Below are 17,397 nucleotides of genomic sequence, written 5' to 3'. Positions count from 1 at the left end.
CCTGGAACTAGCTCTGTAGACCAGGCTGGCCTCAAATGCACAGAGCTCCACCTGCCTCTGCCTACCGAGTGCTGGGATTAAGGATGTGCACCTCCGATGCTTCCCCCCTGCTTTTTTTGGGCATGGTCTTACATGGGCCAAACTGCCCTTGAACTCACTATGTAGCTGAAGGTGACCTTGAACTCCTGATCTGCCTGTCCCTACCTCCTGAGTGCTGGGATCACAGGCATGCACCACTGTGCTGGGTGTGCGCGATGCTAGTATTCCAACCCAGGGCTTTCTGTGTGCTAAACACACACTCCACCAACCGAGCCGCATTCCCAGTTCTGTGAGCCGTTTATTTCTAAGACTCCTCTCTATTCTACCCAATCAGAGTTCTTGTGCGGTGAAAGACACCGTCCTGCCTGGGTGGGTGACTCAGTTAGTAAAGTGCTTGCCAGGAAATCTGGGGACCTGAGTTCACACCGTTTTTTGAGGAGGGAGAGACAGGCAGGCAGACCTGTGTGGTTTGCTGGCTATCCAACTTTGCGAGTGCATGCTTGTGTAAGACAGCCCGGCAAGGCAGGTCAGACAGGAGGCCTAGCCAGTCTTCATCCATCTGGCCCCTCCGCATCCTTCCCCTGCCACACACACACACACACACACACACACACACACACACACACACGCCCCTTCCTGGCAGCCACCTTGTTTGCAAACACTCTCTCTTCCTCTCCGTGCCCTGCTTGGCTGCAGGCCCAGAGCAAGGCTACAACTCGGGGATGGATCGTGTGTCACTGGCTCCCTAGCCCCCTGCACACACCCCTGGGGCCCCTGCTGTGGCTACGAGGTGCTGCCTGGAAGGGGGCTGGCAGAGCTGGTGTGCCCGGGTGTGAGATGACCCCAAGGCCCCTTGGACTCTGGGTTCCAGCCAATGCAGTAGGAAAAGTGACAGCTGCCATCCTGGGCAGCCAGTGAGGCGCCTTAGAGTAACGAATCTTTAGAAAGGATGGGACAGCAAAGGGGGTGAGCGTGTCAAGACCTCCTGCCACCTCCTCCATGCATCTAAAATAGCGCGAGCAACTAGGCCAAGAATGTGTCCCATGAAAACGGAAGGTGCCTGGGATGAGGGTAACGGACGGACCGACCGGGAGAAGGGCCGGGGGCACAGGGGCGCCTGGGCGCCTGTTAATTGGTGGTGGCAGCTGAGGATTAGCTGGGAGGCGATAATGACAAGCGTTGACCTAAGCGACAGGGACAACAGAAGAATCCCAAGAAGGGCTCAAGGGGAGGTCGACACTAATTATCAACGCTAATGCACCGTTTCACACCGAGGACAGCGGCTCACACAATCCCTGCTCACTGATGGCTCCTGCTCGGCATGCCAAGGGGGCCCCTGGCACTTTCCCTACCTCCGTTTTGGGGCTGTGGTGTCAGAGTTCACACACACACACACACACACACACACACACACACACACACACGTCGGTAATAGAGCCGGAATTCAAATCCCAGCAGCACTCCTGCTGCTGCCCTGCAGGGGTGTGAGAGGAGGCCGTGTGGATAAGTGTGTGAGAGTTTGTGTGCAGCCACAGTGGCGTGTGTGTGTGTGTGTGTGTGTGTGTGTGTGTGTGTGTGTGTGTGCAGTCACAGCCACAACAGTGTGGATGAAAGTGAGAATGTGTGTGCACACAAAGAATTGTTGTGAGTGTATGGGGGAGGTGTGACACCGTGGGTCCAAGAGCAAGAGTGATGGCAGGAGCGTGGATGCGTAAGTGTGCAAGGTAGGAGCGAACACGGGAGCGTGCGTGCGTGCGTGCCGAAGTTAATATGAGTGTGAGCGCGGGTGTGACTGTGAGACTGTGCGTGTGTGTGCGCGCGGGAGTCAACACTGTGAGAACGTGTGGGTATAATACGAAGTGCATGCGTCACAAGAACAAGCCCGGATGTGAGTGCACGTGAGCACGAGGACGTGCGTGCACATGGGTGAGCGTAGAGGTGCTAGGACTAGCGCGATCACAAGTGTGCAAGGGCGGGTGCAGGAGTGTGAAGAGAATGGGTATGGGGGCGACTGTGAATCTGAAGTGTGGGGTGTAGGTTTGAGTGCACGTGTGAGTATGATAGTGTTTGTGCACGTGGAGGCGGACACGAGCGTGTGGAAGTGAGCGTGAACACAAACCGCGTGGGCGGGCGTGGATCTGAGTATACGCGGGCGTAGGAACGGGCATGGGTGTGAGTGCGCGTGTGTGGGTGGAGAGGCGATCCCCAGTGTGGCTGAGTGTAAAGGTGGGTGTGAGCATGAGTGTGCGTAGACACCGGAGTGAACGGGGGGGGGAGTGTGAAAAGAAACGCAAAGTCGAAGTGTGGGTGGGGGGGTGAAAAGTCTGCTCACGTGTGCCAGGGGCGTGGATCTGAGCGTGAGAGCGGACAAGAGTGTGATGCGTGTGTGCCCGTGGAAGCATGTTCACTGCGTGCAGGAGCATGAATGTGTGTGAGCGTGAAGTATGTGTGCGTGAGGGTAAGGGCAGGTGTGAACACGAGAGGTTGAGGTATGTGCTATAGTGAACACGGGTGTGCAATAGTGAGTGTGAATATGATCCGTCTGGAGGAGTGTGAATAAAGTAGAGGTGTGACTGTATGGGCGTGAGCATGGGTGTGTGATATGAGTGTGTGGGCGTGAGCATGGGTGTGTGATATGACTGTGTGGGCGTGAGCATGGGTGTGTGATATGAGTGTGTGGGTGTGAGCATGGGTGTGTGATATGACTGTGTGGGCGTGAGCATGGGTGTGTGATATGACTGTGTGGGCGTGAGCATGGGTGTGTGATATGAGTGTGTGGGTGTGAGCATGGGTGTGTGATATGAGTGTGTGGGCGTGAGCATGGGTGTGTGATATGAGTGTGTGGGTGTGAGCATGGGTGTGTGATATGAGTGTGTGGGTGTGAGCATGGGTGTGTGATATGAGTGTGTGGGCGTGAGCATGGGTGTGTGATATGAGTGTGTGGGTGTGAGCATGGGTGTGTGATATGAGTGTGTGGGCGTGAGCATGGGTGTGTGATATGACTGTGTGGGCGTGAGCATGGGTGTGTGATATGAGTGTGTGGGCGTGAGCATGGGTGTGTGATATGAGTGTGTGGGCGTGAGCATGGGTGTGTGATATGAGTGTGTGGGTGTGGCGGTGAGTGTCAGATTAGTGTGGTCACGAGTGTGCTCTTGTACTGGAAGGAGGGTGTGAACACGAGCGTGCACAAGAGCGGGAGTGTGAATATGAAATGTGGGGTCGACACGAGGATGTGTCCTTCTGTGTGTGTGAGTGTAAACGAGCATAGACACGAGTGTGCTCTATAAATGATATCGTGCAAGAGTGCACACTGTCTGTGCAGGATCGTGAGTGTGAGTGTGAGTGTGAGTGTATGAGTGTGGGGTGTGAGTATGTGGGGGTGTGAGTGTGTAGGTGTGTGTGAGTGTGGGGGGTGTGAGTGTGTAGGTGTGTGTGAGTGTGTGAGAGAGTGTGTGAGTGTGTGGATTTGTGGGGGGGGTGAGTGTGTGTGAGTGGGGGGTGTGAGTGTGAGTGTGTGTGTGTGAAGATGGCCGTGAGTGGGCTCTGGTTGGGAGCGGATGGGGGGCTGTTTAAGTGTGAGGCGGAGGTGGACACAGTCGCATCACTGAGGTGTCGGCCCCTCCCTGAGCTGCGGAACCTGATTGGTTAACACTGAAAGCCAAGCGCCAGGCGGTGGTGGCGCCGCCTTTAATCCCAGCACTCGGGAGACAGAGGCAGAGGCTGTGGTGGCACAACCTTTATCCCTAGAGCTCCAGAGGCAGAGGCACTCAGACCTCTGTGAGTTTGAGGTCAGCCTGGTCTACAGAGCAAGTTACAGGACATCCAGAGCTGTTATACAGAGAAACCTTGGTGGTTAATTGTTGCAGGAGCCCATTGTGGGTAGTGTATCCCTGGGCCAGTAGGGCTGGCCTTATAAAAGCATTAGCAGAGCAAGCCAAAGGGAAACAGACAGTAAGCAGCAAATTGCCGTGTTTTTTTTTCTGCTTCAGGCTTCTGCCTTGGTTTCACTCAGTGAAGAGCTCTAACCTGTAGGGTAAAATAAATTCTTGCTTTCTGAAGTCTCCTTTGGTCATGCTGTTTATCACAGGAACAGAAAGCCAAGAGGAACAGAGGGTACACTTTGGTCAGTGGTATTTGTTCTGAGACCTGAAAGATGAACCAATCTCCCCCAGAAATTCTATATAATTATATTATTGTTTTATGGGCTTGGAGAGATGGTTCAGCTGTGAAGAGCACTGGCCCCTCCTGCAGAGGACATGGGGTTCAATTCCCAGCACTCACTTGGCAGCTCAGAGCTGTTGTGGGATATTAGTTGAAGGTGTGTTACATTCTTTTATGTTGTAGAACATTTGTTTGATGATGTAAACATGTGTTACATTGTTTTATGTTGCATTTGTTTAACTCAGTGAAGCTGTGTTACTTTGCCTGCCTAACACACCTGACTGATCTAATAAAAAGCTGAAGTGTCAATAGCTGGGCAGGAGAGAAGGAGAGAGAGGGCTGGTGGGCAGAGAGAAGAGAGAGAGGAAAAGGGAAGGAGGAGAAAAGGGGGAGAGAGAACACCAGCCACACAGCCAGCAACGGAGTAAGAAGGAAAGAAAGACATAGAGAAAAGGAAAAGCCCAGAGGCACAAGGTAGTTTTTTTGTTTTGTTTTGTTTTTTTTAGGACTGGAGAGATGGCTCAGAGGTTAAGAGCACTGGCTACTCTTCCCAGGGTTCCTGAGGCCGGGCATTGGTGGTGCATGCCTTTAATCCCAGCACTCGGGAGGCAGAGGCAGGCGGATCTCTATGAGTTCGAGGCCAGCCTGGTTTCCAGAGCGAGTGACAGGATAGGCTCCAAAGCTACACTGAGAAACTCTGTCTCGAAAAACCAAACAAAAACCAAACAACACTGAAAGCCAAGCAAGGCAGGTGGTTACAGTCAAGGGACAGAGTGATGAGTGTGCCCCTCACACACTGGAGCCGGCTCCGTGAGTAAGGCGCTTGCCACCAAACCCGACGACTGAGTTCCATCCCCAGGGTCCCACCTGCTGGAAGGAAAGAGAACCAACTCCTGCAAATTCTCCTCCTACCCTTACACGTGTGTGTTGGCACGCGTGTTCCCTCCCGGCACACACGCACAGGCACACCATGTGTGTAACTTCCACCAATGAGCAGCTGCACCAGACCCAGCAGTTCCTCTCCCAGATGCACAGCCGGGAGACGAGGACGGGACAGAGGCCACACAGAGCACAGACAGCTGGCTCAGCCCTCGTGTGTACTGAGATCACGTGCCCGGCCCCCACACAAACAGCCATGTGCAGCCAGAGTGTGCCGGCAATTCCAGGGAGGTGTGGACAGGGAAAACCCGGAGCCAACCCCTCGGTGAACTCCAAGACTGGTGAGAAACCCTGTTTAAAAAAAAAAAAAATCAGGTGGGTTTTTGCAATAAGCGACAGTTAACAGAGAAACCCAACTGGTGGAAATGTTAGGATCAGGGGCTGAGTGTTCAGTCCTCCATCGCACAGCAAAGTCATCCTACCCAAGGCTCGGGCCACACAAAGGAAGAAGAAAGGATGCTAAGAGCTGGAGGTTGGGGCGTAGTGCTGTGAAACGCTCGCTTCCAGAGAGCTGGATGCTCGGTGGTGCCTGCCACACTCAGGGTTTAAGGGTGTTACCGCGTGCACCCAGTGTTCCGGGTGGATTTCCTTGTTGGGACCCAGCCCCCATGGGGTCTCTAAGAGCTGTTTTCCAGCATAACCACAGGTACCTCCTGTTTGCCTGACCTCACCCCACTGGGATCAATACCCTGTTGTGAACCCTTTGACCTGGGGTTTTTGTAAGTTTGTATATAAGGCTGCTCCACAATAAAGGTGGGGGACATTGTCTCAGAGAAGGACCAGGAGTCTTGTGGTTCACCCAAATCTCCAGGCTTTCGCCCAAGACTCGGACTCAGTGGTGGCCAAGAGCAGCCACGTTTCCTGGCATCACTATTTATCCACTCCATTCTTTAGAGTTTTCTCTATCGACAGTCCTATCCCAGGTGGATGATGACAGACAGGCATTTGATTGGTGTGTGTGTGTGTGTGTGTGTGTGTGTGTGTGTGTGTGTGTGTGTTGTGGGTGTGTTTAATGGAGTCTGAGTTTGGAGTTTATCTACACCCGCTGAGTTCGCTAGTCCGATGCAGCTACTGTTCTGGGCTTGTCGCAAGCTGGCAAGCAGACGTGGGGCTCGGCTGTCCCCAGGGAGGTGTCAGAGTCAGGGCCAGCAGCGGGTGGGGTTGGCTACCCATCCTGGCTGTAGGCCCCGGGGGCCAGATGTTTGGGCTTAGCTGCCCAGCCAAACAGGGATAGAATGACTGAGTAATTAGGTACCCGCCTGTTTGGGGCTGGCAGAAGGTAACAGGGGTGGAGAGACCTTGGGCTGGAACACCCGTCACACACCCACGCTCCTCTGGTTTGCAGAGAAGCCAAAGGCTGCACCCCAAGCTGGGCTCTCTGGCACTTTCAGAGAGATGACCCATAGCTAAGGTCCACCTGACCCCACCCACGCATAGAGACGCATAGAGACTGTTTCTTCCAAGTGGGGTACTGCTCTCTGACACCCCAATGAGCCAGGACAGGAAGGGGAAGGCAGCAGAAGCCCTACTCTCCCAAGGTTAGCTGTCAGCAGTTATTTAAGTCTCGGCTTAATGAAATCTGGGGACCATAGAGTTCCCTGCAGGCGCCTTTGCCTGTTGGTGAGATCAGAGTGTCCATCCATCAAGACCCCGGACATTATTCCACTCCCTGCCCAAACCAGTAACTGGACCCCGCTGGCCTTTGCAGGAGTGCAGGGGCGCCAGGCTCCATCACCTTCCGTGACCTCTGAGCCGTGATCTGGGAAGAGGAGGAGGGACCAGTTTCCTGGCCAAGGCTGCAGGGGTCAGAAACTGGAGTGCTGGGGGGTGGGGCGGGGTTGGGTGGTGTCTTCCAAGCTAGCCCTGGGTTTACAGACCAGTAAGGATGGGTTCAGAGATACGAAGGGACCCGCTTGGGTCACTAAGACAGGGGAAGCCGTGAAAGACATCATCTGGAGCCCAGGACAAGGTCAAAGCACAGGCATGTCTGTCGCTGCCCCGGGCTCTGCCGAGTGGCTTTGGTGATGAGCTAGACTGCTCTGCAGATCAGGGCTCCTTCCTTGCAGGGCTATGGTGTGGATGGTAGGTCATTTATTAAGAGTCCAAGCTCCTCAAGGTGGTACATGCCTGTAACCCCAGGACTCAAGGAAGGGATCAGAGGTTCAAACCTCAGCTATGGAGTTTGAAGCCAGTCTGGACTACATGACTCTATCTCCTCTCTCTCTCTCTCTCTCTCTCTCTCTCTCTCTCTCTCTCTCACACACACACACACACACACACACACACACACACACACACCACACTGTTAGGCACAGAGAGGGTTAGGTGTGTCTGAATCACACCTTTTTCATCAATTCATTAACTTTACAGGGGACATCCATGGAAGTCAGAGGACAACTTATGGTAATTGGCTCCCTCCTTCCGTTATTTAGGTTCCAGGGAATCAAACCCTGATCATCGCAGCTTACATAGCAAGTGTCTACCCAAATGAGGCATCTCACTAGCCCTGGGCTCACTCTTGGTCAAGTGGGCAGATGTCGCTTACCATCTCTGTCCACACGTGAACTAACTCGTAGGTAATCCTCACCCCTCAATGGGATTAATATTCCCATTTTACAGAGGAGAAAACTGACGCTGTGCGAAAGGAATAAAAAAAAAATCCCAGAGTTATATGGGCTGCCCACAGCCAAGCCTGGACTCAAGTCCAGCCGACCTGATGTAGCCACATAATACTATTTGAAGAGCAAGGCCCCTGAGCTGGGAATGGAGTCCAGCTGGCAGAACGCTCGTCCAGCAAGCAGGGCCCTAGGTTCAACTCACAAAGGTGCATAGAACCAGGTGTGCCAGGTGTGATACAGCATATCTCTAGTCCCGGTACTCTGGAGGTACAGCCTAGCGGGTCAGGAGCTGAATCAAAGTTCACGTTGGCATCTCCTTTCTTGCCCTCCTCAAGGAGATGCCTTGACAGAGGGAGACAGCACAGGTGTGGAGAGAGGTCTGGCCCAGGGGAAATGTTAGGGGATCCACAGGGATGACCCCAACGAAGAATCCAAGCACTGGTGGAGAAAATGCCATTGATGCCCTTCCCCTATAATGAGATCGGTGTCTACCTTGGTTACCATTCCTAGAGCCTTCATCCGGTAGCTGTTTGAGCAGAAACAGGCACCCACAGCTAAGCACTGAAACATACCCCTGGAATCCGGTTGAGGAGAGGGAGGAGGAATGAGCAAAGAAGCCAAGACGGGGCTGCAGAAACCCACAGAAACAGTTGACCTGACCTAGTGAGAGCATGGAGACCCTAGTCATAAATCTGGGGAACCAGCATTGGACCAAACCAAGCCCTCTGAATGTGGGTGCCAGCTAGGAGGCCAAGACAGTCTATGGGACCTCTAACAGTGGAGCCATCTTTAACCCTAGAGCACAATGGACTTTGGGAGCCCATTCCCTATGGAGGGATACTATTGCAGCCCAGATACAGCAAGGAGGGCCTAGGCCTCCCCCAAATGATGTGACAGACTTTGAAGTCCCTGGTGGAGGGCCTCACTATCCCTAGGGAGGAGCTTGGGGATGGGTTAGGGGGGTTAGTGGGGAACATGGGAGGATGGGAGCATGAGGGAATGGGGAGACGGACTTGCAAATATGAGTAGTAAATAAAGAATTTAAATAAAAAACATTGAATAAAAAGAAAGTTCACATTGGGCTACTTGCATGAGACGTCCTCTCAGAAGGGTGGGGTGTGCACAAGCTTGGGCTGCCAATGGACCGGGCACAAGAAGGGGATGACGGAAGACTCGCTCCCCTCGCTCGCTGAGAGCCTAAGCAACCTCAGAAACACAATGTCGCCGTGCGGTCATCTCCCCATGCCCACGAGGCATGCATTATTATCTCCATTTATAGGTGGGGAACGAGGCATGCATTATTATCTCCATTTATAGGTGGGGAACGGAGACTAAGAGGCTTGGCAGCTGGCTCAGGACTACCCCTAGCAAGGGCTCCTCCACGGCGGCCAGGCTGAGAGTGTGTCTCCTCATCTGCTGAGCTCCGGTAACAGAACCCTCCTCAGCCAGTGGTGACGGAGTTGGAGTAACAGCCGGCTGTGGAGCCGCTAATTACCAGTGGTTCTCAGCCTGTGGGTCGCAATGCCGTCGGGTTGCCTTTCACGGGCAATAAATGAGATATTTACATTTCAGTTCATAACCATAGCAAAATTACCGTTATGAGGTAGAGATGAAATTATGTTATGTCTGGGAGTCACCACGGCATGAGGAACTGTATTAAAGGGTCGCAGAATTAGGAAGGTTGAGAACCGCTGCAAATGGAGCCTGACGCAGGTGCAGCCAGTAACGGTTACTCCCTGTGATGGTGACGCTATACAACCCATTCAGATTTATGGACCAGGTGCTCTGTTTTTTGTTTGTGTGTTTCTTCTTTTTTTAAAGATTTTATTTATTTATTTATTATGTATACAACATTCTGCTTCCATGTCTATCTGCACACCGGAAGAGGGCACCAGATCTCATAACGGATGGTTGTGAGCCACCATGTGGTTGCTGGGAATTGAACTCAGGACCTCTGGAAGAGCAGCAGTCGGTGCTCTTAACCTCTGAGCCCTCTCTCCAGCCCTTGCTTCTTCTTCTTTTTTGTTGTTTTTTGAGACAGAGTTTCTCTGTGTAAAGCTCTAGCTATCCTAGAACTCGATTTGTAGACCAGGCTGGCCTCGAACTCACAGAGATCCGCCTGCCTCTGCCTCAGGAGTGCTGGGACTAAAGGCGTGTGCCACCACTGCCGGGTGGCGGCGTGCGCTCTGTTTGAAAAGCTGGACACAGCACGGCTAAGCCAGCTTCCTTCGGGCGCAGACTCATCACTGTCGGGGCTCGCCGAGATCGCGGCTGGCACGATCAGCATCATCACCAGCATTGCCAGCATATCAACGCCATTGTCTCGTCTCCATATTACCAACTCACCGTCACCTCCCCTCACCCTTCGGCTACTGTCCCCACACTCACTGCCGTCCGCATCAACACCTTCATTATTCCTGGTGGCCTGGTCACCTTCACCACCACCAATCACATCAATACTATCGACACTGTTAACGCCGCCGTCCCAGGGACCACACGATTAATAACCATCATCCCCATCAACACTCAACCGCCACCCTCATCATTGTAACATCAATAACGCCGCTCCATCATGGTCAACGCCGTCATTGTCACTAACATCACCTCGCCGCCTTCGTCATCGCCTTTATTATCAACACCATCATCACCGTGACCGTCATCATAAGCATCCCACTATCCCGGTCAGCACAGCCATCCCCGTCACCGTCACCAGTCGCTACCATTGTTGCCTTCATGTTGAGCACCCGTCACCATCCCCCCTACTGTGGAATATGTGGTGTGGACAGGTCAGGGTCAACTTTGTGATTCTGTCCCTCTAGGGTCCCCCGTTACGATAAATCTTTCCGCCAAATGCTGCCTGAGCCCCACCGCCACGTGTGAGCTTTACGCCAGCCGCCCGCCCGAGTTAGGGCCAAATGAATACACAGAAACTTGTGTTAGGTTCAAAGCTGTTGGCCAATGACTAGGATTCCTCATCTGTTAGCTCAGTCTCAATTATCATAAATCTATATATTTTATAAGACTTATCTTATCGGACGCCTTGTTGGCGTCCCTCCTTGCCGGTGGCTCACATCCTGCCGCTGGAGGAGGCGAAGGGAAAAGGGGAGAACGCTTCCTGTTTCCTTGCTAAATATGAGTCTCCTTGCGATGTCACTTCCTGCCTGGATCACCACTTCTCTATTACATTTCCCAGAATCCTCTTTGACTCCTAGACCCGGCTAACTTGCTGTCTCATTGGCCAAACAGTGTTTTATTTAACAATCAATAAGATAAACACACACAGTACATTCCCCATCAGACCCCCTGCTTTCCCCAGTAACAACACCCACACTTTGCTGGTAGATGCTTTGGTTTGTTTGTTTGAGAGTATCTTTAGCACCCCGAATTTCAGAACGGGTCACACGTCTCCCCTCAGAGGCCTCTCCTCCTCCGTGGTGGTGAAGGTGGGCACAGGTGTGCTGGGGGCCCGGGCGGCTTCTGCCAGTCTCTTTACAGTCTCGGTCAGCTGCCCCAGGCCCTGGGCAGCCTCTACCAACTGGACCAGGCCGAGCCCCAGGACTTGGCGTTCCTGCCGGTCTTGTTCCAGGACCTGAGTCAGCCTCTGCAGCTGGTCACCCACCTGCCTCACAGCCGCCACCAGCTCCACCAAGGCCGGTGGCTCACAGGCCATGACCCTGACCGGGGGTACTGGGGACAGACATGGCCCAAGGGGACCTGGGTTGTGATTAGGGGGTGGCCCTTGAGGAAGGTGGTCACGGGGAGGTTGTTCCAACGGGGGAGCCATAGAGGAGAGGTGGACGTCGGGGGTCACAGTGGGGTCCCGAGCCGAGTGTGAGGTCTGCATGGACGGGGAGGTTAATTTGGGGCTTTGACTCCTGGGTGGTTTGAAGACCTCCGTGGATAGTGGGTCCATGCTTGGGGCTGGGGAGGGCCTGAAGGGGTCGGTCTCGGAGGCTCGAGAGGGCTCGAGGCTGTGCATCTGGAATGTGCTTGTGGGAGGGGCTCCCACAAAGGTCAGCCCCGGGTGTAGGGCAGGCTTGACCCTTGGTTCTGGAGCAAGAGAGGGAAAGTCTGTCTCCAGGGAGGATGGAAGGGACTTTGTAGGGGTGGTGGGGGCTGGGGAAGCATGAGTCAGGTTGGCGGGAGGTTGAGATGTTGGGGTAGGGTGAGGGGTCCTGGGAAACTGAGGGTTTGTGGTGTGTTGGGGGGCCATGGTAGGGTGAGAAGCTGTGGTGAGTTGAGGGAGGGTGGTGGGCTCAGGGCTGGTGGTGGGCTCAGGGCTGGTGGTGGGCTCAAGGGTGATGGTGGGCTCAGGGCTGGTGGTGGGCTCAGGGCTGGTGGTGGGCTCAAGGGTGATGGTGGGCTCAGGGGTGGTGGTGGGCTCAGGGGTGGTGGTGGGCTCAGGGGTGGTGGTGGGGTGAGAGGTGGTGGCGAGTTCAGGGGTGGTGGTGGGGTGAGGGGCTATGAAAGGCTGTGTGGGGGTCCTGGGGCCCATGGGGAGGTCTGAGGAACCAGAACTCTCGGGGACTATTTCGGGTGTTGCGTCGGATCCTGGGGTCAGCTCTGAGGTCGGGGAAAGGCTGGTCCCTTCTGACAGCGCAGAGGAATCAGAGGTTAGCCCTTCAGGGGAGCTGGGGGTTGGACCAGGGGAGGGCTCTGGGATGCCAGAGGGCAGCAAACTGGCACCAGAAGTGGTCCAGGCAAAGTCAGAGGCTGTCGGGGGTGGTCCCGGGGTGGGTGGGGACGTTTTGGGGGGGCCTGCGGTCCTCTCCCGCTCCGAGGCCCTGTAAGGGATGAACTGTGGCCGTGAGCCAGAAGGCCCCGGCGAGGTGGAGGGCGCTGGGGAGGAGGTGGTGGGTGCCGTCCTGGCTGGAGTGGGCCGCAGCGGCCGGCGCTCGGGTTTCGGCTTCCTGGGGGAGCCTGGAGGAGAAAGAAAGCGGGAGCAGATCAGCCTGAGGTCAGCTTGCCCTGCCCAGCGTGTCCAGCAACGCCCCCTGGGGAGCTGGCCAATGGGGAGGCAAAGGTCTCCGTGACGTCATGGGTCACCGGCAGACTTCACCAGGCCCTAGTGCCCCCCACCTCTTGCCCTGTGAGGTTCCTGCCGCCACCTGGTGGTCTCTGGGGGGATCCAGTAGGGAGGAATTCTGGAGGGACCCTTTCCTAGCATTTTCTGATTTGCCAGTGACTGGCACAGTCTAGATCTGTGGACATTCTGGACCGCGTGACTTTGCTGCGGGAATAGCACCATCCCTGGCCTCTGCCCACTGAGCGCCCAGTGGAATGAACACGAGGGATGCAGTGAACGGCAGAGCCCTGGCTTTGGTATTGGGACCGTGGAGAAAAATATTAGATGCCGGAGTGGGCAGACTCAGGAGGTAAAGATGCCTAGCACAAAGCCTGGCAATTTGACTTTGATACCCAGGTCCTCCCCCCAATAAATAAATAAAAATTAGGGCATTGGTGGCCCATGACTTTAATCCCAGCCCTGGCGAGGCAGAGCCGGGTGGGTCTCTGTGAGTTCGAGGACAGCCTGGTCTACAAAGTGAGTACCAGGACAGCCAGGGTTGTTACACAGGGAAACCCTGTCTCAAAAACAAACAACCCACAAAAGGAAAAAAAGAAAGAGAAGTGATTAAGTGTCATTGGATAGATGTCTTGCCCCTAGTCATGGTGACCCCAAAGGTGTCTAGCTGTCACGACGGGCTGCTTATTCTAATCCCCTCAGGCAAGTTGTCTCTACACCAGCTAATGACTCCTTGTTGTAGGCTATCCCTCTGCTGGGTCTTTCTTGGGTGAGAACTGGGAACTTGGAGCCCATCTCTGCCCCCCCCCCACAACACAAGCTCCCCAGGCCCCTGCTCTACCCATGACTCACCTGTGTCTGCACGGGCCCTCGGAGCTGGAAAGGGGTGGCCTGGACTCTTGCGGGGGCCGCTGGTGACGGTGGGTCGGGGTTTGGTTGTTGTGGTGGGGGTCCCTCTGGACACACCCCTTCGCGTAGGTGTATCCCATGTCCAGGAGAGCTCATAACTGCCCTGGTCATCTGCAGGTGTGTGAGGAAGAGAGTTGAGTCTTTGTCGTCCCCCCCCCCCGAAAATGACAATCACTCAGCCTCCTGGACACCCTACGTCACCTTGGCCACCAATCAGGATGCTCTTGGCTACTAAAAGCAGAAACCGATGAAATTACCTCATACAGGAAATACATGCTCCATTCCCTGAGATCCCTGACCTGGCATCCAAGCTCATGATAACTGAAATACCATGCTGTCCCACACAGTTTCTTCCTTCCTTCCTTCTTTCTTTCTTTTTCCATTTTTCAAGACAGAGTTTCTCTGTAGCTTTGTACACCAGGGCTGGTCTCAAACTCACAGAGATCCCCCTGTCTCTGCCTCCCTCCCGAGTGCTGGGATTCAAGGAGCGCGTCACCATGGCCCGGCTGTTTTTTTCTTTTGAGACATACACACAAACACACACATGCACAAACATAAATAAATGTAAATAAATAAGCAAATGGACGAATATGAATAAGCAATTAAAAGAAAAACACCGAATTCCCCAATTTTATAAATCCTTGGAGTACAGAAACCTTTCCAGGCTGAAGTGAACAAGAAAAAAGAAAGACATGGCTAAGGCCAGAGAAAGACATCATTGCTGGCTCTGGAGAAAGGGGGAGGGAGCTGTGTTTGGAAAAGTGGAGAGGGCGATTCTCCCATAGGGACCAGCCCTGCCAGTACCCAGATCTTGGTTCAGTGAGACCCATGCATTCTGACCTACAGAATGTTTAAGCCACTGGATTTGTAGTGGTGTCATAACGGCCGGAGACATCAATGTAGGCAATTCTTGGAGCTTAAAGCCTACCCGCCTTAGGGTGGGAGAGCATCTATCACTCTCGCAGAGGACCCAAGTGGGGTTCCCAGCACACACTTCAGGCAGTTCACAACCGCCTGCAACTCCAGTTCAGATCTGATGTCCTCTTCCGGTCTCAGTGCTCACTGCGTTTAAGTGTGTGTGTGTGTGTGTGTGTGTGTGTGTGTGTGTGTGTGTGTGTGAGCGCGCACGCGCGCGCTCACATGTGTGCAAATAAACTAATGTTTTTTGAGACAAGAGAGGGTCTCTGTGTGTATGGAACTTTCTGTGGAGACCAGGTTAGCTTCAAGCTCACCGAGATCCACCTGCCTCTGCCTCTGGAGTGCTAGGATTAAAGGGGTGTGCCACTACCATCCTGCCATAAAATAAATTTTTCTTCTTTTTCTTTCTTTTGGTTTTTTTCAAGACGATGTTTCTCTGTGTAGCTTTGCCTGTCCTGGAACTCATGGTATAAACCAGGCTAGCCTCAAATGCATAGATCTAGCTGTCTCTGCCTCACAAGTACTGGGATCAAAGGCGTGTGCCACCACCATCTAGACATAAAATAAATCTTAAAAAAAAAAATCCTAGCCCTGTGACTATTCAAGTTTTCTCCCAAAGGCCGATGGGTCTCTTGAGAATTCTCCTCCTGGGGCCAGTGAGGACATGGCTCAGTGGGTAAACATGATTGCTGCATACCTGATGACCTGAGTTGCAGTCCCAGAACTTATACTGTGGAAATAGAAAACTAGCTCATCCAAGTTGTCCTCTGACCTCCACACATGTGCCAGGGCACTCACACGAATTAATTTTTAAAAACAATTCCCTTCCTGCTCTCCTCTACTGGGGATAATATCCCATTTCTAGGAAGTTTTTCCTGGTTTCTCTACTATAAACAGTCATCCATAAGACACGTGTAAACTGTTTGAAACAGAGTCCCATCCTGGCATACACACACACCCCATGCCTTCTCCTAAGTCTTCCTGCATGGAACTGTCCCAAGAGTCCCCTTGCACCGTTGTTTGTAATTCTGTATTTATTTCCCCCCTGGAGAGGATCCCTCTGCCTGTGATCAATTCCACCACGAGGGGGTGCTGGGGGACAGGAAAACCGCCTGACAGCACAGAACAAAGGTTCTGGAACTCCGGCCGCACCCGATGTAGGAACAAGGTCTCTAAGAGATCATTTCCGGTTCCAGCATCCCAATGATCCACCCTGATCCCAGCAAGAGATACTGCGGAATCCAAGTCACAAGTCCCCGAGCCTGCTCCCTTGCTAGACTCTACAGGCGGCGAGGCTGGATCCTGGTGATGGACTGAGGAGCCTGCGAGGCAGGGGAGCAGGTACCCGGCCGGCCAGGCCTGACTGTGCTTGCTGGGCTGGAGAAAGGATACAGGATGATCCTCCCAGCAGTGACAGGCAGAGGGATCCACGGACAGAGGCTGATCGCTGGGGGGTGGGGTGGGGGACAGAGAGAGACAGAGAGAGAGAGAGAGAGAGAGAGAGAGAGAGAGAGAGAGAGAGAGAGGATGGAGGCCACTAGATGGGAAAAAAAAAAAAACAAACAGAAAGCGTGGCACACAGATGAGGTCTATATATTGTAGTACCCCGTGCCTGTAATCCTAGTGTTTGGGAGTGTAGACAGGGAATCAAGGCCAGCTTTAGCTACACAGTGAATCCCAGCCTGGGTTATAAAAGAACAAATGAAAAGCCAGGGGATGGTGGCCCATGCCTAGCACTTGGAGGCAGAGGCAGGAGGATCTCTGTGAGTTCGAGACCAGCCTGGTCTCCAGAGTGAGTTCCAGGACAGCCAGGGCTTCACAGAGAAACCCTGTCTGGAAAAAGAAAAAAAAAAAAAGTGGGAGGAGAAGCTGGAGAGATGGCTCTGTGGTTGTGAGCCCTGGCTGCTCTTCCAGAGGACACAGATTTGATTCCCCTACTCACTGGTGGCTCACAACCATGCTAACTCCCATTCCAGGAGCTCTGGTGCCCTCTACTGGCCGCTGTGGGAATTGTATGCACATGGTGCACAGACACGCAAATACACCCATACACATAAAATAATAAAACAAAAATCTTAAAGGAGTGGAAGGAATATAGAATTTTAAAGGAAGACTGAGAAAGAAAATATGACAAACCGAATGGAGACGGGTCTGGGGTGGGAGTGGGGACAAGGACTAGAGATGAGGAAGGGGAGAGAGTAGAAATGAACGCAATGGGAGAAAGACACCAGGAGAGGGGAAAACTGAGTCAAAAGCATCCATGGACCAAGGTGACTTGAGATCCCTGTGTTGGCAGACAATAGCAAGACAGAAGCCATGGAGTAGCGGACAGACAGCTATAGTTCAAGACAATGACCCGCCCGGTGGGTTGGGAAAAGTGGGGAACAGAACTAGTGCCCCAGGGGTCCCTGCCTCTGTCAGAGCTACAGCTGACAAGGACAGAGTGTGGCCTGCCAGACTCGGTAGGAATCTGCTCACTCCCCCACCAGCTGGCGTAGGCAGCATGTGCTGATAGGATAGACCAGAGCTGAGGGTGCTGGGTCATTTCCACGGATGCTCTGGATCGAGGGGCTGGGGTGTCACAGCCACTTCCTGGTCGCTGGGGACCTGCTGGTGCCCTCCGACCTCTCAGCTGCAGGCTGTCTGATTCCACTTTGGAGAAGATGGATATTGTCAAGCCCAGGGACGGAACACATTTAGGACGTCTGGGCAGATCCGGGGAAAGCCTGCAGGGCCTTGGAGGCCTCGGCCAGCTCAGTTAGAAGGACCTTTATGGCTGACCATGGTGGC

The 17,397-nt window shown here is 53.6% G+C and overlaps 1 protein-coding gene across 2 annotated transcripts in view; it reads right to left on the bottom strand.

Annotated features, from left to right (window-relative positions):
* Window positions 1–10,986: 10,986 nt before the first annotated feature.
* The window catches only part of Ssc5d (scavenger receptor cysteine rich family member with 5 domains), a 16,670-nt gene continuing 10,259 nt past the window's right edge, over window positions 10,987–17,397 (bottom strand). Inside the window, exons 13-15 of one of the 2 annotated variants that reach the window (XM_027430668.2) lie at window positions 13,633–13,800; window positions 12,140–12,677; window positions 10,987–12,037 (exon numbers count right to left, since the gene is read on the bottom strand). In XM_027430668.2, the coding sequence (XP_027286469.1) occupies window positions 11,155–12,037; window positions 12,140–12,677; window positions 13,633–13,800 (1,589 nt within the window). In that variant the 3' untranslated portion in view covers window positions 10,987–11,154. Of the gene's footprint in view, window positions 12,038–12,139; window positions 12,678–13,632; window positions 13,801–15,618; window positions 15,985–17,397 lie in introns of those variants that run through there. The other variant, XM_035449311.1, reaches the window with a different exon arrangement.

This window comes from Cricetulus griseus, chromosome 9, assembly GCF_003668045.3.
Source record: "Cricetulus griseus strain 17A/GY chromosome 9, alternate assembly CriGri-PICRH-1.0, whole genome shotgun sequence".
In the NCBI taxonomy this organism is placed as follows: domain Eukaryota; kingdom Metazoa; phylum Chordata; class Mammalia; order Rodentia; family Cricetidae; genus Cricetulus; species Cricetulus griseus.
This window is presented reverse-complemented; position numbering and strand designations above follow the sequence as displayed.